At 40.8% G+C, this 21,654-nt stretch overlaps 1 protein-coding gene across 2 annotated transcripts in view; it reads right to left on the bottom strand.

Moving 5' to 3' along the window:
- pik3c2g (phosphatidylinositol-4-phosphate 3-kinase catalytic subunit type 2 gamma) overlaps positions 1-21,654 on the bottom strand; it is a 74,498-nt gene that overhangs the window by 41,614 nt on the left and 11,230 nt on the right. For both annotated transcript variants that reach the window (XM_080436788.1, XM_080436789.1), the window contains exons 8-15: positions 20,179-20,249; positions 17,599-17,662; positions 15,536-15,661; positions 12,333-12,363; positions 8,496-8,679; positions 7,996-8,118; positions 6,992-7,120; positions 5,954-6,068 (exon numbers count right to left, since the gene is read on the bottom strand). In XM_080436788.1, the coding sequence (XP_080292914.1) occupies positions 5,954-6,068; positions 6,992-7,120; positions 7,996-8,118; positions 8,496-8,679; positions 12,333-12,363; positions 15,536-15,661; positions 17,599-17,662; positions 20,179-20,249 (843 nt within the window). The remainder of the gene's footprint in view (positions 1-5,953; positions 6,069-6,991; positions 7,121-7,995; positions 8,119-8,495; positions 8,680-12,332; positions 12,364-15,535; positions 15,662-17,598; positions 17,663-20,178; positions 20,250-21,654) is intronic.

The following is a 21,654-nucleotide window of genomic DNA, read 5'->3' as shown; positions in this document are numbered from 1 at the left end:
TGCACTCTGCCGCACTCTGCCGGCTGTATACAGGCAGAGTGCATGGGGGGCGCGAGCCAATGAGAGCGTGAACACACGCTGTATACAGGCAGTGCAGCTGCTGGCATTTCAGCACGGATTTTCGAGTCACATGGGGGCGCGAGCCAATGAGAGCGTGAACAAACACGGAAAAAGGGACAGACACACAACCCAAGCACGGTGATATAGTAAGCTCCACTTGGTCGGAGGCCTCCTTCCGCGTTCGCAACAATCATGTTGTGTGCAATGCAACTTAAATGAAGTCTGCATCAAGTGAGGCTTGAACTGGCAACCTTGAGGTTTTAAGGCACACACTTAAGCGAGAAGCCATTGGAACAACAGACCTGACCTGGTGAATGAGAGAGAGAGAGAGAGAGAGAGAGAGAGAGAGAGAGAGAGAGAGAGAGAGAGAGAGAGAGAGAGAGAGAGAGAGAGAGAGAGAGAGAGAGAGAGAGAGAGAGAGAGAGAGAGAGAGAGAGAGAGAGAGAGAGAGAGAGAGAAGCAGAATGGATTGATTGGACATCTCAATCTATTGCCATTAACAGGAATCGAACCATCAACCTTCGAATTGACAGGCTGCAACACTACCTATAGTGCTATAGCTTTGTCCAGGCTGAGGTTGTCTGTTGAAGATAAAAGTGAACCAGTGAAAGCAGCCGATCTACAAGCTCAGAAAGAACGTTGCTATCTGAAAGGTTTTGAGATTGTAGATCGGCTATTTTCAGAATGAAGTATGTCATACATACTTCATACCCTCTCAAATAAGTATTTCAGGTTATCTTTATCAATTGCATATGTATTAATTGACACAATTACTGGTAGTGTCTGTTGATATTTATAAGTATTTCCGTCCATTATGAACCAAGCCTCTGTGTCCCGAACTACTCTAGATCACTGGTTCACAAACCATTTACCAATAAAGGCATTTTTGTGTCTCCTCGGAACGAAAACTAGTGAAAGTAGCCGATCTACAAGCTCATAAAACGTTGCTATCTGAAAAGTTGTGAGATTGTAGATCGGCTATTTTCACAATGAAGTTTGTCATACATTGCAAAAACATACTCTCTCCAAGAAGCATTTCATGTTACCTTTAACAGTTGCACATGCATTAATTGAGAGAGAGAGACATGGAAACAATAGATTGAAGACAGAGAAGGATGGAAGCAGAATGGATTGATTGGACGTGTCAACCTATTGCCATTAACAGGAATCGAACGCTCAACCTTTGGATTGACGGGCTGCAACATTACCTATAGTGCTATAGCTTTGTCCAGGCTGAGGTTGTCTGTTGAAGATAAAAGTGAACCAGTGAAAGCAGCCGATCTACAAGCTCAGAAACACGTTGCTATCTGAAATTTGAGATTGTAGAACGGCTATTTTCAGAATGAAGTATGTCATACATTGCAAAAACATACCCTCTCAAATAAGTATTTCAGGTTATGTTTAACAATTGCACATGTACTAATTGACACAATCATGTTGTGTGCAATGCAACTTTAATGAAGTCCGCATCAAGTGAGGCTTGAACTGGCAACCTTCAGGTTGTGGAGGCACACGTTTAAGGGAGAAGCCATTGGACCAACAGACAAGAACCCGTGAAAAAGGAGATCACACAGATGATACAGTTTCACGCAAATAGCTGAAAAATCCTGGGTTTAAGTGTTTTTCAAACTGCTCAAAATTGCGGACAATCTAAGGGCGGAGCTTACTGGTCAACGTGATACATGTGTTCCTCATGAGTCAAGGCACATGTGTAAACAGGTTTAATGGCTGTCGGCCAAACGAGGCATGACTTTTGCCTGTTTAAAGTTTGCACTTTCAAAAAATCGCTATAGCGCCCCCCTTTTGACCAATTGGAGTAAGATTGGTTTCAGTAATATTTGGAATGACCCTCAACATTAACGCAAAGTTTCAAAGAAATGTGAGTCTGCATGTATGTGTTAGGGGCAGATGAATAATTGTCATAAAACTGCAATATTCATTGGCTCATTAAAGCTTCATTTTTTCACTTATGGAAAATCTTTTGTATAATTTTTTCGGCATAGGTCCCAAAGTTCATGTGTAAAACGTTTCGTGCAGATTACTCAAAAATCCCAGGAGGAGATAGGTTTTAACTGTTTTTCATATAATTCAAAATGGTGGGAGATCTAAAGGTCAGAGGTCAAAAGTCAGAGGGTTAAAGTTGTTCATCATGAGTAGACGCATATGTGTATTGAAGTTTCATGGCTGTAGGTCAAACAGGGCATGAGTTGTACCTGTTCAAAGTTGGCATTTTGCTATAGCGCCACCTTTTGACGAAAGATTGTGAGATTTATTTCTTGATAGTTTTTCATGACCATCTACCATATGGCCGAGTTTCGTAAAAAGCGACAGCACGGTTCAGCCAGAACTGCGAAAAGTGGCGGAAACAGAATACCTACAATAATAAGACAGGTCCAGAGCTGAGCTCTGGCCCCGTAAAAAGGCTAGGTTTCAGCCCCATCCAAATTCCATGTGAGAATAAAACAATAAAAACCTGAAATTTGTTATGTTTTCTTTTATTTTTATAAATCAGTGCTGTTGAACACCCTTTACGTCTGAGCGTGGGTTTTACAAATATTGAACCAATGAAAAGTATTAAAAAGAACTTCTGACTAAACCTCCTAACTTTCTATCATTGATTAAGGCAGTATAATATATATATATTTGTTTAAGAGGAGGTGCATGTGAATGGATGGAGGCTAATCACTTTGATGACTCATCTCTGCCATTAGAATTATGCATTATTATTTTATAATTAGAGCATAGTGTATATAGGTGGGCCTGGCTGTATGTTATGCCATGCAGTCAGGACACAAATCAAATTAAAAAAAAACTACTACTCGTGCATTTGTGCAGTAGGATGCAGGGGTTAACAGAGCTGTTCAGCAGCCTAAAATCATATTGTGAAATATCAATCCATAGTATTAGATTATAAAACTAGAAAAAGTGCTCCTCGGAGCACAGGTCTCCGCCAGGTCAGGTAGGTTATTGTGGGCCAGCAATGTTCAGAATTTGCCAATCAGGATGGAATATAAAAAATAACACCCTGTGTGAAGTGGGCGGTGTCTTGCTAGCTAATCACAATACTGAATGGAGTCAACCAATCATGTACAAAAAATAAATACATTTATTGAAACACTCTTTATGATGGAAGAAACCATAACTTAAGCAAGCTCGCTTTACCCAAAAGAGAGAGAGAGAGGGAGAGAGAGAGAGAGAGAGAGAGAGAGAGAGAGAGAGAGAGAGAGAGAGAGAGAGAGAGAGAGATTATAGACTATAACAGACTAGCGTATTTTCACAACAACAGTTGACAAACGGATGGACAAGACCGCTGTCGCCGTCTATTTATAAACTCTTTGGATATAGCCAGTTGAGAATACGCGTATTTTGTTTTTTTTTAAGTTATGGTTTCTTATATAGGGCTATGCACATGTGTCATGTGACACTGGCCAATCACAGTCCTGAATAGACTGTGATTGGCCAATCACGGTGCAGGGTTAGGCAGGGTACTTTTTGGCCAATCACAGCGCAGGATTTGTTGTACAAATATCCAAACCTCACTTATAGGGGCGGTTTCACCGCCCAGAAATCGGACGGAACCATCTTGATCACTTGACTATAGAGATAATGTGTACTGATTTGCATGATGTTTGGACAAAATGTGTAGGAGTAATATAAAAAATAAGAATCGGCCTCCTGGTGGCGCTATAATAGGGCAATGTGAAAAGGGTGGCGTTTGTCCTTCAACGTAGTGCGAATGTGCGTGCAAAGTTCCACCACAATCGGACGCTGCGTTCATGATTTGCTGCATTTTGTTCAAAACGGGCCACTCCTGCAAACTTTAGATGTCAATGTTAGCCAATCAGGATGGAATATGAAAAATCAAATAGATCCATCTTGATCACATGACTATAGAGATCATGTGTACCGATTTGCGTGAAATTTGGATACAATATGAAAGCTTAATCTCGAAATGTGTGTTTTACATAAGTCGGCCTCCTGGTGGCGCTATAAAAGGCTAATGTGAAAAATGCAGGGCAGATGTTTTTCCTTGGCCTCTAGGGAGTAGGCGTGCAAAGTTTCACGCAGATCGGTGCAGTTACAGTTAAAAATGCAAATTGGCCTTTTATAGCGCCACCATGAGGCTGATTTGAAAACGTTCAAGTGGCATTTGTTCCTCGGCATAGTGGGAATGTGCGTGTAAAATTTCACGGAAATCGCAAGCTGCGTTCATGATTTGAGGCATTTAGTTCAAAATGGACCAAAACTGCAAACTTTGGAAGGCAACTGTAGCCAATGAAGATAGAATATGGAAAATCTGACAGATCCGTGTTGATCACATGACTATAGAGATACTGTGTACTGATTTGCGTGATGTTTGGATAAAATCTGTAGGAGTGATATGAAATAATGGGTTTTGCACAAATCGGCCTCCTGGTGGCGCTATAACAGGTCCATGTAAAACATTTGGGGCAGAGGTTCTGAATTGGCATCCAGGGAGTGTGTGTGCACAGTTTTGTACCGGGCCAACGGTGCCAGAGATTAGCTGTTCACAGACAGATGGACGGACGGACACACGGACACACGGACACACAAACGGACACGCGGACGGACAGGGGGTAAAACATACTCTCTCGCCATGCCTTTCGGCCTGGCGGAGACAATAATGCATAGGCTAATTGAATGGCCATGCTCTCACATGCCCTATTCTCCTGCACAGTTTGCGGTATGTACCGTTCTCAGATATGCTCCTGTCTCCGTAATTATCTGATCACTCAATGCCAAACATATCTGAAATATTAACTGGCTCGTTCTTTTTTTTAACGGTGGTAGTGCTCTCTCTCTCTCTCTCTCTCAATATGAAAGCAAGCTCGCTTTACCCAAAAGAGAGAGAGAGAGGGAGAGAGAGAGAGAGAGAGAGAGAGAGAGAGAGAGAGAGAGAGAGAGAGAGAGAGAGAGAGATTATAGACTATAACAGACTAGCGTATTTTCACAACAACAGTTGACAAACGGATGGACAAGACCGCTGTCGCCGTCTATTTATAAACTCTTTGGATATAGCCAGTTGAGAATACGCGTATTTTGACAGCAACAGGAAACAGCCAACCAATGGAGACGATTGGGGGCACGGTTTGGATTCCAGCGGCTCTCCGGGGCGTGGTTTGCCCAAAGCACCGGCCAAAATCACGCTTCACTGCCTGATGACGTCAGACCCGGAAATGACACCATTTAAAATCAATAAAAGCTCATTTACTTCCTGTTTATTACCTGCAGTGAAATGGCTATATCTCTGCTAGATCTCCGTTCCGCCTTCTTTGCGGCAAAACAAGCCTCATTGAAACGGCCATAGCTCTTGAATGGAGGATCGTGACTGGACTATTTCCCCCCCCTCTACTACGACTACCCTGTGCGTGTAATGAGCCGATGTCTGTGAGGACGGCGGTCACAGAGAATATTCCATGATTTTTCAAAGGTAGAGTAAAATCGCTGTTTTTGCTGGCAGCAGTGGCAGACTATTACACTATTGATCTGGCAGTCGAAGAGTTATTAATCCAAGTAACTTTGAGTAAATAAGTTACAAAGAAAGTGATTTTTTTTTGTCCGATATAGATTAAGCAGTTAATCCCCAATATATGTCTTCTTTTCATTTTTTTATTGTATTTATTTTGATTATGATAACGATTATGATTATGGACTATTATTATATTATTACTATTATATCTCTGCTGTCCGGCAGCAACCAGCTTTGAGTTTTGAATTCGAGTACTTTTTCCACCACAGATTTTAATGGATTAATAAGTAACTAGCATCTTATTACTCTTCCAGAGTAATTTGCCCTACATTTGGCTGACACAGATTTTTAATGATTCCACCATCGGAAACGCTGAAAATAAGATATAAAAAAAAAACAGACCTGCAGAACCACTCCGGTTGGCTGCCTGTGGCTGTCCGTCAGGGCGGGGGCGGGACATGGAGGCAGGTCAGCCAGCATGGACATACTGAGTAACACTGTCCCATTCACCAGAGTCCTGATATCACACACACACAGACGCACAAACACGCGCGCACACACAAACATTTTGAGGTATTTGTACTTTACTTGAGTATTTCCAATTTCCAATACTTTTAGTACTCCACTACATCTCAGAGGCAAATATTGTACTTTTACTCGACTACAATTATTTGAAAACTTTAGTTACTAGTTATTTTGTAGATTTTGATTATTATTACAAAACATACATTAACAACTTCAACCCTATATACATTTAGGCCATTTGAAAATAGACGATCTACAGGCTCACAATGCGTCGCATTGAGACCCATTGTGAGCTTGTAGATCTGCTATTTTCAAAAGATTTTATACATTTGAAAACTTGAAATGGGACATTCATTCTAATGAGCACGTTTAGTTTTAGTACTTTAAGTATATTGTGATGCCAATACCTTTGTACTTTTACTCAAGTAAATGTTTAATTCCTGACTTTTACTTGTAACAGAGTATTTCTACATTGCAGTATTGATACTTTTACTTAAGTAGAATATTTGAGTACTTTTTCCACCACTGCTCCAAACCAACATCATGTGTTCAGACGGAGAGGGTAGGCAATAAGCACAAAATGACGTAATTCATATCGGCAGTGTCTTTGGAAAATAGCGATAGCTATTTTCAAATGGCCTAACTATAAGGCTGAAGTGGTTAATGTATATTTCGTAATAATAATCAAAATCTGCAAAGTAACTAGTAGCTAAAGTTTTAAAATAATTGTAGTGGAGTAAAAGTACAATATTTGCCTCTGAGATGAAGTGGAGTAGAAGTAAAAAGTATTGGAAATTGGAAATTGGAAATACTCAAGTAAAGTACCAGCACCTCAAAATTGTACTTAAGTACAATACTTGAGTAAATATACTTAGTTACTTTCCACCACTGCATATGGTATTACAATAATCTTACCTTAGACTGTACAGGGGCATCACGGCCCATCTCAGCAGCTCAGGGCTCTTGCCCTGTTTAGAAGCCAGCAGGCGAAACGTCAACATGGACTCATATGGAAGCTGATTGATGGGGACTGGAAACACCATCCTACACACACACACACACGCACGCGCGCACGCACGCAGGCAGGCAGGCAGGCAGGCAGGCAGGCAGGCAGGCAGGCAGGCAGGCACGCACACACACACAAACACACACACACACACACACACACACACACACACACACACACACACACACACACACACACACACGAACGAACATTATTAAACATCTCAATCTAAGTAACAGTAGCATATCGTTGCTGTCGGACAGGAACTTCTTATCTATATATTTGAACTTGTTGTGTTTTTATGTAAATTAATGCGCTACTTGATCATGCTCCAGTGTCACACAAAAGCATCAAACGTAGCAGATCCACAAGCTTGAAATGCGGCGCGAAGTGGCGCGGTGCGAAGCCGCGACACCTAGGGGGTCCTCAGAGTTACTACAGGGGGGGCCGCCAAATCTTTGCGTGATGGGATCTACTTTTTTTTTTACATTAGCTAGCCACTTGAAACCCAGCATCCGTATTCTGAGGGGAACATCAGCTGAAAAAATAGCAGATCCACTTGTGGATCTGCTATTTTTCAGCAAAGAGGTTTTGTGTTGATGGAAAAAAGAGCAGACCAAGTACAAAGCCAAAGGTCAAATTTACTAAGTATTGAGGGTTTAAGTGGTTAAATGTCTGGAAATATATTCATGGTCCGTATTAATATAGATAATGTGTAAACAAATTAATACACACAAAATACACACATTAATTAACACTGATGATAGTGCTGTCAAGTCAGTCTATGAAGCTACCTATGAAATCTATGAAAAAGTTTAATCTGCAACAAAATGTTAAACAATATGTGGGGGTCCCTGCTTCATCTCATCCCTGCTTCACATTTTGTGAGAGGCCCCGCCCATCCTGTCCTTACATGCGGTCACACTGGATCTTGTTGGCTAGCGACAGGGCGCTGCTGATGTTCTCCGAGACCGCTGTGTCGCTGATCTTCTTCCCGCCGAACGACAGCACACAGGAAATGGAGAAGTAGTCAAAACTACCAAATAAAACACAGCACACAGGAAATGGAGAAGTAGTCAAAACTGTGAAATAAAACACAGCACACAGGAAATGGAGAAGTAGTCAAAACTACAAAATAAAACACAGCACACAGGAAATAGAGAAGTAGTCAAAACTGTGACATAAAACAGCACACAGGAAATGGAGGAGTAGTCAAAACTACAAAATAAAACACAGGAAATGGAGAAGTAGACAAAACTAGAGACAGAGCAACAATACCTCAGTACATTACTTATATATTTGATACACGTCAATATACGGTGTGTGTGTGTGTGTGTGTGTGTGTGTGTGTGTGTGTGTGTGTGTGTGTGTGTGTGTGTGTGTGTGTGTGTGTGCACGCGCGCGCACCCTAACCTGATAATCCATCCAGGTTGCAGTTTGTACAGAGCAGCGATGTTGAACTGCAGGATTTCCTGGTTCTGCTGAGCGTCGCGGCTGGGTGGGCGGGGCGTGACCTCCTGACCTCTGAAGTCCGACTGGAAGTTGTGGAAGAAGACCTGCAGCAGCCCCGCCAGCGCCTGGTGCAGCATCACCATGGCTGCCACACACAGATGGCAAAGGTCATCAGCAGAGAAGATCACAGGTGTCCCTCTCCCCTCCATATCTGACCGATGTGTCAGTAAGGCCATAAACATAATGACTGACTCCTCTTATCCTTCCCTCCATCTCTTTAACCCATTAAGACGAAGAAACGCATCTGTGTGTAATTTTTAGATTTCTTTGGTTATTAAACAAGAGATCTACAAGCTCTTCGCGCTGCACCGAGTGCAGCGCTACGAGCTTGTAGATCTGATTATTTATTTTTTTTAATCGTGAAAATGTGTGCAAATCTTTGAATATATATATGTTTTTTAAAGCAAACATTTTCAACTCAAATCTTTGCTTCTGGGGGGTCCCTGGAACAAGATATTTTGAGATGGGGGTCCACGACCAAATACATTTTGGGGGTCCTTGGCATGAAAAGTTTGAGAACCACTGATATTACTACAAACTACGTTTACAGAAAAAAAAACTGTTAGGATTTAGAAGACATTTGTAGAATCTCAGAAGCAAAGATTGAAGTTAAAATGTTCGCTTAAAAAAAAATATCTATATATTCAAAGATTTGCTAAAAAAAACAAGATTTTACAAGCTCATAGCGCGGCACTGAGTGCCGCGCTATGAGCTTTCATGTCTGCTATTTGTGAGCAGGCCTGGTGTTTCGGGCATCAACTCGCGAGATGAGAAACGGTAGAAACTAAGCAAAATAACTTTTTTTTTTTTTTGGCTGATTTTCGTTTTTTTCCATATTAACACAGTTCGAATGTCGAGCAAGCTTTCAATCCCAACAGATATCCGTTTTAACGTCATTAAATGGTTAAATTTGTATAGTAAAGTAGGCTCCTATTCTGCTAGTCTGTGTGCCTGTTTGTGAGTCCTGTGGGCGGAGAGTTTGGTAGAGAGTTGCTAACCCGAGAGGTTTCGATTGGTCATAGCTAGGCATTGTACTCCGGTTACAAGCCTAATCCCCGCCCATCAGTTTCGCTCCTCTCTGTGGTGGTGTAAAGTTACTAAGTACATTTACTCAAGTACTGTACTTAAGTACAATTTTGAGGTATTTTACTTTACTGGAGTAATATCCACTGGGTGAATATTCAACCTGAGGCTGAAACTAACTTCACCACGGTGGACCCTGGTCCAGAGCGTTAGTGAGTTCCCTCTAACGCCCTGGAAGACTCAAGAGTAGTGAAAATAAACAAAACCATTTCGCTACTCACTGAAACAAAGGCTGTTTTGTGTTGTTGAAAGTCTATTCTCGGAGGTGGGAAGCCTCTCAGCACCCCAGCTACTCTGTAAAATACACTTTTTGGGCAGAAAATGTCCGCAAGACGGAAATTATTTTTATTTACTCCACAGTGCCCTCTACAGATTTGGTTAATGGTAAGTTCAAATTGTCCAGATCTGTAGAGGGCGCAGTGGAGTAAATAAAAATAATCTCACTAACGCTCTGGACCAGGGCTAGGAAGCGGCTAGTATTGCGTTAGTCTTTTTCGGGACAGAATCTAGTTGTATAAACAATATAAGATTGTAGCGAACACAGCAGCTAGGTGAGGTCAGCCCCAGCTAAACAACAGGCCGCTCGACGTTCGTATGGAAGTATTTCACTGAAGATGTGGCCAAAACAACAGTGGAGTAACGAGGCTAGGAGCTTTAGCATTGTTAGCTCGTCGCCAAGCTTCATGGCAGAACGTACACCTGGTGTTTGCATTTCTCCATTTACAACTCGTACATCTACATAAACGTTCAGATTTCAAATATAAAGTTCTTATCTCATGACCACGGGTGTTATAATTATGTACGGGCCCTCATAAGTACCCGTATCTTCCGTATTGTTAAATAAAAAGCATTTTGATCCGATTGATGGCCATCTCCGTTTTTTTTTTCAACTACGCGGCCGTATCGGTTGGGGGGGGTATTGCACTCCTGATACGTTATAACTCTATGAGAAAATGGCCGCCGATCGGATTAAAATGCTTTTTATTGAACAATATGGAAGATACGGGTACTTAGACCCACCCGAAGTGAATGGTAACATCCGTTGTCATGAGGTAAGGACTTTATATTTGAAATCTGAACGTTTCTGTAGATGTACGGGTTGTAAATGGAGAGTGCAAACACCAGGTTGGAGTTAATCCAGGACCTAGCTTGTGCGTGTCTTTATCATTAGTAGGTAAACCTCGACTATAGTCGACTACCAGTGGGTCAAATTTAGTGGTGGAAGAAGCACTTGGTGGTAGCAACACCACAATATAGAAAGTAAAAGGCCTGTGCTCAAAATGTTACGTTCAAGCAAAGTAAAAGTACAAAAGTATTGGCATCAAAATATACTTAAAGTACCTAAAGTAAAAGTACTCAAATGTTTGAAAATAGCTGATCTACAAGCTCACAACACGTTGCAATGCGCATTGTGAGCTTGTAGAGCGGCTATTTTCAAATAGCCTATGTATAAAATACCTAAAAAAATGTACTTAAGTACAGTACTTGAGTAAATGTACTTAGTTGCTTTCCACAGTAAAAATCCGAAAATGGGGGAGTGGTTAGAGGAGTGGCTAGGTTGAATAAATTACCCATTGTTCACGCCCATTACCTGGAGCTGAGAGGTGCTAGAAAGTGGAAATTCTTTACAAGGGATTATCTCAGTTTAGACTATTAAAGATGACAAGATTGAAATGATCACATCTTCTTCAAATGTGTTCCAATTGCAATGAATGATACATCATATGAAAGCTTATATTCTGTACTTCAACAATCTGTAATAAAATGAAAAATGAAAAATGCCCCCTTGCTGCCTAAAGCACTGTACCCGCTCACATTTTTTAATAGCCAAAAAAATCTTAAAATGGTACACAGATGCGTTCCCGGTCTTAACGGGTTAAAGGAGTAGTTCAGTAGTTTTTTTTTTTTTTTGTCACATTCCTATGCCAATAATTTGATGACCGGCAGAGACTCAAAGAGTCTACCACACACAGAGGCCAAGGTCATCACCATGGTATACCACACAGAGGTGAAGACAAAGAGTGGATAAAGTAAGAAGTTCGCCTTAGATTGAGACTAGAACAAATAGTTTATATTTATTTATTTTTAATTATTAAAAAGTGCTTGTAGATCGGATATTTTCAAATAACCGATGTACAGATAGATAGATTACTTTATTGATCCCACGGGGGGGGGGGGGGGGGGGGGGGGGGTTCAGTCGCCCAGAGGCAGCACAGCAGTTATAGTAAGATAACTCAAATTAGGGGAACATTTTAATGTTTGTCTGTGGCAAAAATTTAAACATGACAGAAATGTCAATCACAAGCCAGCTTGGTGATGGCACCTAATTCTAGCCTGCGGTAGTTTATGCACTGAACCATTGTCTTCCCCCTGTGCACCTAACAAACCAACCAGTAGGGGTCAGCAGAGACATGGGAATAGATTATGAGGGGAATTGACGTAATAATGAATACAATGAGGGAAAGGGGGATGAAAAAATCAACAACAAAAGATCATCATACATTGATCACTGTGGGGAATGTAATACATTATTTATGTTGAAAAATAAAGCTACATAGTGAGTGATGGATGTTAATAATAATAATAATAATAATAATAATAATAATAATAATAATAATAATAATAATAATGGAGATGAAATGTCAGCAAACTTACCGATCTCACAGTCACACATCTCCTCATGACTCTACGAGGAAATAACACACACACACACACACACACACACACACACACACACACACACACACACACACACACACACACACACACACACACACACACACACACACACACACACACACACACACACACACACACACACACAGCTTCAATGGAATGAGGAGGTGACATACAGTATCATCACCCAACAACACAGGTGCGGCTTGTATCACACTGTTGAAAGGCTGGTAAGAATAACATCAGTAAAGTAACTAAGTAACTTGAGTGCAATTTTGAGATACCCACAAAATCTCAGAGGCAAATATTGTACATTTTACTCAACTACCATTATCCGACAACTTCAGTTATATGTTACTTTGTAGATTTAGGTTATTACAATAACCACTTTTTTTAACTGATTGAATACTTTAGTGGCACAAATGTAAACAGTACAAAAAGTCCTGGGGACTTGTATCCATGATGGTCCTATGTATTCAATACATCAACATAGCATAACAATAACACAACAATGCATGTCATCAACAAATACAAAACACCAGTGGTGTAAAAAGTACAAAAATGTTTACTTAAGTAAAAGTATCAAAACTGTAATATAAAAATACTCTGTTACAAGTAAAAGTCCAGAATTAAAAATGTACTTGAGTAAAAGTACAAAGTATTGGCAAATGTACCAAAAGTAGAAAGTACTCATTATGTAGAATGTCCCGTTTTCAAATGTATACAATATTTTGAAAATAGCAGATCTACAAGCTCACAATGTTGTTGTGAGCTTGTAGATCGGCTATTTTGAAATGGCCGAAATGTAAATTAATATAGTGCTGAAGTGGTTAATGTTTTCTGTAATAATAAAAAATGTAATCTACAAAGTAACTAGTAACTAAAGATTTCAAATAATTGTAGTGGAGTAAAAGTACAATATTTGCCTTTGAGATGTAGTGGAGTAGAAGTAAAAGTACTGAAAATTGGAAATACTCCATTAAAGTAAAAACACCTCAGAATTGCACTTAAGTACAGTACTTGAGTAAATGTATTTAGTTACAGTACTTTCCACCACTGCAAAACACTAATGCCAAAATGGCGGCAGTGAATGACACTGCTGATGAGAGCAATTACATAACCAAGTTATGGCCATCTGAAGTGTTAAACACTGCTGTAACACTTGCAAGTATGTGTGCAATTTAGTTTTTTGGGTGTGACTATTGTCATGATAGACCCCTGCCATAGCTGAGTGTTTTAAAGCGTTTTAACATTTTTAACTCCGATCTGTGCTTCTGGGGGGTCCCTGGAACAACATATTTTGAGATGGCTGGGTCCGTGGCTAAATACATTTTGGGGGTCCTTGACATGGAAATCAGCACCACTGATATAGCAACATACTGTTAGGCTTTGCTACTTTTACTTAAGTAAAAAAAAAGAATAGTAACAATAATCTGAATACTTGTACCACCACTACACAGCTTCATGGAATGAGGAGGTAAACAACATATCTGTGGTGGAACACAAGGTGTGGCTGCTATAAACACTGATGTCACTGCGAGGAACCATCACACACATACACACACACACACACACACACACACACACACACACACACACACACACACACACACACACACACACACACACACACACACACACACACACACACACACACACACACACACACACACACTCTCTCTCACACACGCGCACACACACACACACACACACACACACACACACACACACACACACACACACACACACGCACGCCACTGAAGAGAAGCATGTCAAAACAGAACAGCTACAAAACGTGAGGTAATGTTTAACCCCCCAGTCGTTCTCAAAAGTTTTCATGTCAAAGACCCCCACATTAATATGTATTTGGCCGCGGACCCCCCCCCCCCCATAGTTTGTGCCAGGGACCCCCTCATACAAGATTTGTGTTGTTAGAATGTTTCAATATATATATTTAGCTGGGGAGTGGGGACCCCTTCGAATCCCCTTCAAGGACCCCTGGGGATCCCCAGACCCTACTTTGAGAACCAGTGGATTAAAGCAGTGGTTCTCAAAAGGTGGGGTCCGGGGACCCCCAGGGGTCCATGGGGGGGTTCCAGGGGGGTCCCCAGCAAAAACTGTTAATAGCATCACAATAATTTTAACCATTTATCCATAATGTATACGTTGGCTATTCAAAAATAACAGATGTACAAGCTCACAGCATGTCACTTTGAGCCGCGATGTGAGCTTGTACATCTGCTATTTTTGAACATTGAAAAGGAAATCTAGAAAAGTATTGGGGGAAAAAAATAATGAATTAAAAAATAAAATGATTTAAAACATGTTTTTAACACAAATCTTCTCTTCTGGTGGTCCCTGGTATATAAAAAAATCAGATGGGGGTCCATGGCCAAATATATATATCAATGTGGGGGTCCTTGACATGAAGATGTTTGAGAACTGGTTTAAAGGACCAGCTCAGCTGTGTGTATGCGTGTCTGCCTGCGTGTGTGAGTGTGTGTTAGGGCTGTGAATCGTCTGCTATCTCACGATTCGATTCGATTCATGGGGTCACGATTAATTTCTTTTCCGATTTTTTCAAAACAAACGACTCTCAATTCAAAACGATTCTCAATTTAAAACGATTCTCGATTCTCAAAAAATAGGATTTCAGGATCTACTCCAGTCTGCTGGCATGAAAGCAGTAGCTTTTATAATTGTAAAGGTTTTATCAACTGATATAATAATGTAAATACACAAAGGTAAATCCAAGAGGACATGTCTCGTTTATTCATGCTAAGCTTGCACACATTTTAACTTGTACAAAACGTATTACTTATTACTAAGTCTGACACTGAGTTACTTCTCAGTTACCAGAACAATAAATTAAAGTAATAAAACTGCTGTAACATGAATACATTTGATAGGCTTAGGCTATCTGCCAGCCCAGAACTTGCCACTTCTCAAAAATGTAATTATAGAAAAATACAAAAAAAATAACAATACAAAAAACAAAACATATGAATCGTCCAGGATTAGAATCGTGATTCGAGTATGATTAGATTTTCCCCAAACCCCTAGTGTGTGTGTGTGTGTGTGTGTGTGTGTGTGTGTGTGTGTGTGTGTGTGTGTGTGTGTGTGTGTGTGTGTGTGTGTGTGTGTGTGTGTGTGTGTGTGTGTGTGTGTGTGTGCTTTCTTACCAGTGCGGTGGGTTTGACTCGGTTCAGTCTGCCGATGGCTTCCTCCAGCTCCTGAGAGGAGACCCCACAGATCAGGTTGCTGAGGGTCCGGACCTCGTCCACCAGCACGTTGATGTTCATCCCTGTCTGTCCATACAAATGGCACAACATTAACATTAAACCTGGTGCACAACAAAATGATCGCAATTTACAGTGTAGGCATTTAGCAGTCGCTCGTATCCAGAGCGACTTACAATAGCCCTTTAAGACCGGGAAAGCATCTGTGTCATTTTAAGATTTCTTCGGGATATTCAAAAATATCAGATACTGTATACAAGCTCATAGTTTGTATATCTTTGTATATATAAAATAGCAGCTTGTAGATCTGCTATTTTTGAAAAGTCTTGAAAATGTGTGCAAATCTTTGAATATATATGTCACAGTACGATTGGAGAACCAGTACGATTGAAGACAGAGCGCTTGTTTTTAGGCACGGGGCTTCGGGGCGAGGCGGGGCTTTTCGAGACAGGGTTTATTAGCGAGGCTCGCGAGGAGGAGGAGGAGAAGGAGGACGCGGCGCAGCGAGGCGGGGGTTTATTACGCGAGGCTCGCGAGGAGGAGGTTCCTCCTCCTCCTCGCGAGCCTCGCGTAATAAACCGTCCTCCTTCTCCTCCTCCGAGGAGGAGAAGGAGAACGCAGAGAGGCGGGGCTTTGATGTGCCGACGCGGACCTGTCTTTTGTTGTTCCCCCCCACATAGCAACCAGGAAGCTACGCTAGGGGAACGCTGAACACGCGTGCACACGCACACGCTTGTCCACGACGGAGGCGCGCCGACTCAGTAGAGCTTGAGGCCGAGGAAGCGCGCCCGCGCGCCTCCAGGCGCGAGTGCCCGCGCTGACCGGCCGATGCTCTACAGTCGACTCAGCGCCGTTTGAGTTGTAAACCGATAGGGACAGAATAGTTCTTTTCATGGATCACTGTGTGTGTGTGTGTGTGTGTGTGTGTGTGTGTGTGTGTGTGTGTGTGTCAGGGAGAAAGTAAAACAAAAGCCAGAACACAATAAAAGTATCTTAAGTCCTGCTTTCAATAAACCAAAAAAAGCATGAGCGCGTGCGCGTGTGTGTGCGCTTGTGTGTGTGTGTGTGTGTGTGTGTGTGTGTGTGTGTGTGTGTGTGTGTGTGTGTGTGTGTGTGACTGTGACTGTGTGTGTGTGGTCGTGGCCATATATGTTTGTGCACAAGCCTGGCTTGTGGCTCCCTGTAGTGTTGCTTCTACAGAATTGCTGGGTGGGTGGTAAAAACGAGCGCGCTTACTTCAATCGTACTGGTTCTCCAATCATACTGTAACATATATATATATATTTTTTAAAGTGAACATTTGTATCTCGAATCTTTGCTTCTGAGGGGTCCCTGGAAATATTTTCTTTGTGTGGTCCTTGACATGAAAAAGTTTGAGAACCACTGATGTATAGGAATAAACTGTTAGGATCTAGAAGACATGTGTAGAATCCCCAAAGATTTGAGTTACAAATGTTCGGTTAAAAAGAAAATAAATATATGTATTCAAAGATTTGCACACATTTTCACGATTTTTCCAAAAAAAATCCCAAAGAAATCTAAAATTACACAGTTCCCTGTTTGAATGGGATAAGCAAGGTAAGCAAGGTAAAAGCAAGGTAAACACAAAGACAGTGTAGTGCCTCAGTAACCTAGGATCACAGGTAAACAATGAACCTAGCGTCAGTTTAAATAACATGCTATCTAAATTAAGTTTTTAACTTTGTGGTCAAGGAAAAAACAAGCCTAAGTAACATAAACATGACCAGGGTATGTCTACATGGTCGTCATATCTACTGTAGGTTTGGTGCTATGGGCTGAGGTGGAGTCTGAAGAGATGAGTCTTCAGACTACGTTCAGATTCACGTTCATAATGCTCTGTAGGAAATATTCAGCTTACAGTTTAATATAGCTTTTTATAATATTATTATTATTTTATTGTATTAAATATTATCCCAGATGTGTAAGGTTTTACCACAGGATACGACAGGAAGTGACCTCATATTTAGTGTGACGCTTCCACTCACCTTACTTCTCATGAGCTGTTTAACCTCTCTGCTGTAGCTGTTCAGAACATCCTGTATGCTCAACCTGAGAGACAGACAGACAGACAGACAGACAGACAGACAGACAGACAGACAGACAGACAGACAGACAGACAGACAGACAGACAGACAGACAGACAGACAGACAGACAGACCAGTAAATAATTAGATGTCAGAAAGGTGTGCACTACTCTCTTAAAACACAATAAAAACTCTGTCTATTCTGGAAGACAACAAATATACTTATCCCCTCCTGCTCTCTCCCTCTCTATCCATGTATCAGCTTAAATTGTATAGTGTTCCAGTTCCAATTGTGTCTGCTCATTTCTTTGTGTCATCACTTCCAATTTCACTTTTGTTATCCTGTGTCCTGTCCGAGTTCACTATCCTGATTGGATAAAATTAGCTAGTAGCTGAAGAGCAGAGATGGGAAGTAACGAAGTACAAGTACTTCGTTACTGTAACAAAGTACTTTTTTTGAGTATCTGTACTTTACTCAGTATTAATTTTTCGGACTACTTTTTACTTTTATCCGTTACATTTTAACACAAGTACTAGTACTTTCTACTCAGTACATTTTCAAAACAGGCTCATTACTTTAGTTTTAATGTTGCGCGCAGATCAAACGAAAAGAAGCGCAAGAGTTATTATTTATAGCTCTGTGTGTCACGTTACTACAAATAGGTATACACTTCCTGTAAGTAGACACCAAAATAAAACTAAGTTAATCAATCATTACCAGTGGCTCTTATTTTGAAGTCCTTAGGGGAAGTTAGTCTCTGTTGATCACAAGCTATTATGACTCGTCGGTCTGATCGCGTCTGAGACCTGTATGTGTGTGTGTGTGTGTGTGTGTGTGTGTGTGTGTGTGTGTGTGTGTGTGTGTGTGTGTGTGTGTGTGTGTGTGTGTGTGTGTGTGTGTGTGTGTGTGTGTGTGTGTGTGTGTGTGTGTGTGTGTCTTGAGACAAACTTGTTGTGATTTGACACTTTGAATTGAATTGAATTGAATTGTGTGTGTACCGGTGAGACGAATATAAACAACAACACGTGGATTAATCGCAGGTTTTGGCCAAACCATGCTCCTCTGACTTAAACATTGTTGTACTGTGGAAGTGCGGTAGCCTTGGATCAAGACGGTCATAGTTGTAACAAGGCTAGAAGTTTGTCAAACTCTTTCAACCTCTGCAGCATCATTAGGTGAGTTCATCTACAACAACCAAACACAAAGTGCCGATAGAACGACAAATCAAGCACATAACGTGCGACTGCGAGCGAGCGGCATAATGTCAGCCTGAGCATCGCAAAAGCTGTGTGTGTGTGTGTGTGTTTGTGTGTGTGTGTGTGTGTGTGTGCGTGCGCGCACGCGTGTGCGTTTACTTCGAAGTAGGCTTGTCTAGTGGGCTCGATCTCTTGCTGTGTTTGAATGAAGTACAGTACAGTTGTTAATGTCATCTCATGCTGTGTCTGTCTGTTTGTCTGTCTGTCTGTCTGTCTGTCTGTCTGTCTGTCTGTCTGTCTGTCTGTCTGTCTGTCTGTCTGTCTGTCTGTCTGTCTGTAGCATGGTAACAGTAACAGGATAGGTGGGCACTACAGACATCTGGGCACCTCAATGTAAAATATTTTGTTCAAACTGTAAAAAAAACAACATCTCTGCTGAAGAGACAGACCCCTGTTACCAGTGGTGTAAAGTAACTAAGTACATGTACTCAAGTACTGTACAATTATGAGGTATGTTTTACTTTACTGGAGTATTTCAAATTGTCAGTACTTTTACTTCTACTCCACTATACCTCAGAGGCAAATATTATACTTTTACTCCACTACAATTATTTGAAAACTTTAGCTACTATAGTTACTTTGTAGATTTTGATTATTATTACAAAACATACATTAACCACTTCAACCACTTTCGGCCATTTTAAAATAGACGATCTACAAGCTCTCAATGCGTCGCGATGCGACACATTGTGAGCTTGTAGATCTGCTATTTTCAAATTATTTTCTTTTGGAAAACTTGTGAAATGGGACATTCTGCATAATGAGTACTTTTACTTTTGGTACTTTAAGTACATTTTTATGCCAATACTTTAACTCAAGTAAATTTTGAATTCCGGACTTTTACTTGTAATGCAGTATTTCTGCATTGCAGTATTGATACTTTTACTTAATTACAAAATGTTAGTACTTTTTCCACCACTGCTTGTAACTGAACAAACACTCTATTGCAATGATTACAGTCAGATCAGAAGATAGAGCTATTCAACAATTAAAATCACCCCACATTTAATTTACGGGGGGGAAAAAAGAAAAAAAGGTTGTTCATGAAGCCTCCAGTTGAGGAGCATCTGAAAGCAGTGGTTCTCAAAGTGTGGTCCGAGGACCTCCACGGGTCCTTGAGGAGGTTTGTGGGGGTCCCCGACAAAATAAATAAATACGGCCTCAAAATCTGTGTAACGACTCTAAACCTATTCTATGGCTTTGTCTATTCGAAAATAGAATTCTCTCATGGGGCGGGTCCCTGGCACAAAAAAACGATTGTTCTAAACGTGGTGTCGGTGTCACCTGGAGACGTTGAGGACACAGGCTGATCCCAGGAGCTGGTAGAGATGACACAGAGCTGCTGCATCTTCTGCCTGGGATTAAAACACAACGTTAATGTCTGTCTGTCTGTCTGTCTGTCTGTCTGTCTGTCTGTCTGTCTGTCTGTCAGCATTAGTACTTAAAGGTAGGGTAAGTGATATTTTTTTATTTGGTATTTTGTTAAAAGGTTAAAACACTATATTCTGATAGTAATAATTGCTATAGAGTGTTTGTTCAGTAACAGGAGTCTCCCCGTCTCTCCAGCTCTTTGATAAACAGAAAATACATTTTCTGGTAGGTGTCAAAATCTCAGCCAATCAGGAGAAAGTAACCATTTTTAAGCTTCATTTTTGTAGTGTTCCAGTTCCAATTCTGCCTGCTCATTTCTTAGTGGCATCACTTCCAATTTCACTTGTTTAATCTATATCAAGATTGAGTTCTCTATCCTGATTGGATAAAATTGGAAATGAAACTGAAACTGAAACGAAAATGAGATAAGGAGACTCCTTTTACTGAACAAACACTCTATAGCAATGAGTACTATCAGAATATAGAGCTATTTAACACTTATTTTAACCAAAGAAAATCACTTACCCTACCTTTAAGTACAATTTTGAGGTACTTTTACTTTACTGAGTATTTCCAATTGTCTATAGGCCTAGTTACTTTTCAGATATAAATGATTATATAATGAAACGTACATTAATCACTTTAGCCCTATTTTATACCTAGGCTATTTGAAAATAGCCGATCTACAAGCTCACAACGCGGCTATTTTCAAACATTTTAGCACTTTTACTTTTGGTACTTTAAGTACATTTTGATACCAATACTTTTGTACTTTTACTCAAGTACATTTTGAATTCCGGACTTTCACTTCTAACGGAGTACTTCTACATTGCAGTATGGATACTTTTACTTTAGTAAAACATTTGAGTACTTTCCCACCACTGGTCAGCATGTACTCTGCCAAAAAGCCTAACCCCAACCTAACACGAGTAATAAACGTGAAATGTATTCTGGTCCCACCCATGTAGGACCTTGAATCATGATCCAACCAACATACTGTACGTATACAGCACTGGCTCTCAAAGTGGGGTCCTTGAGGGGGTTTCAGGCGGTCCCCAGCAAAATCAGTTATTATGACATCAAAGTCAGTTTAATCACTTTAACCCTACTATATACATTGGCTATTTGAAAATAAGGTGACCATATGGCACCATTTGATTTCTGGTTTCTCTGCATGAATCAATGAAACACATTGATTCATTCCTCTCTACCCTTTGTGGGAGTTACTTTTTATGAGTCATACTGAAGTAAGGTATACTTATAATTCCTGCCACGCACACGCACACGCACACGCACACGCACACGCACACGCACACACCACGTCTGTCTGTCTGTCTGTCTGTCTGTCTGTCTGTCTGTCTGTCTGTCTGTCTGTCTGTCTGTCTGTCT

This window comes from Gymnoscopelus braueri (assembly GCF_963280865.1).
Source record: "Gymnoscopelus braueri genome assembly, chromosome: 9".
NCBI classification, from domain to species: domain Eukaryota; kingdom Metazoa; phylum Chordata; class Actinopteri; order Myctophiformes; family Myctophidae; genus Gymnoscopelus; species Gymnoscopelus braueri.
The sequence above is the reverse complement of the archived record's forward strand: the minus strand, read 5'-3'. Positions and strand labels throughout refer to the sequence as shown.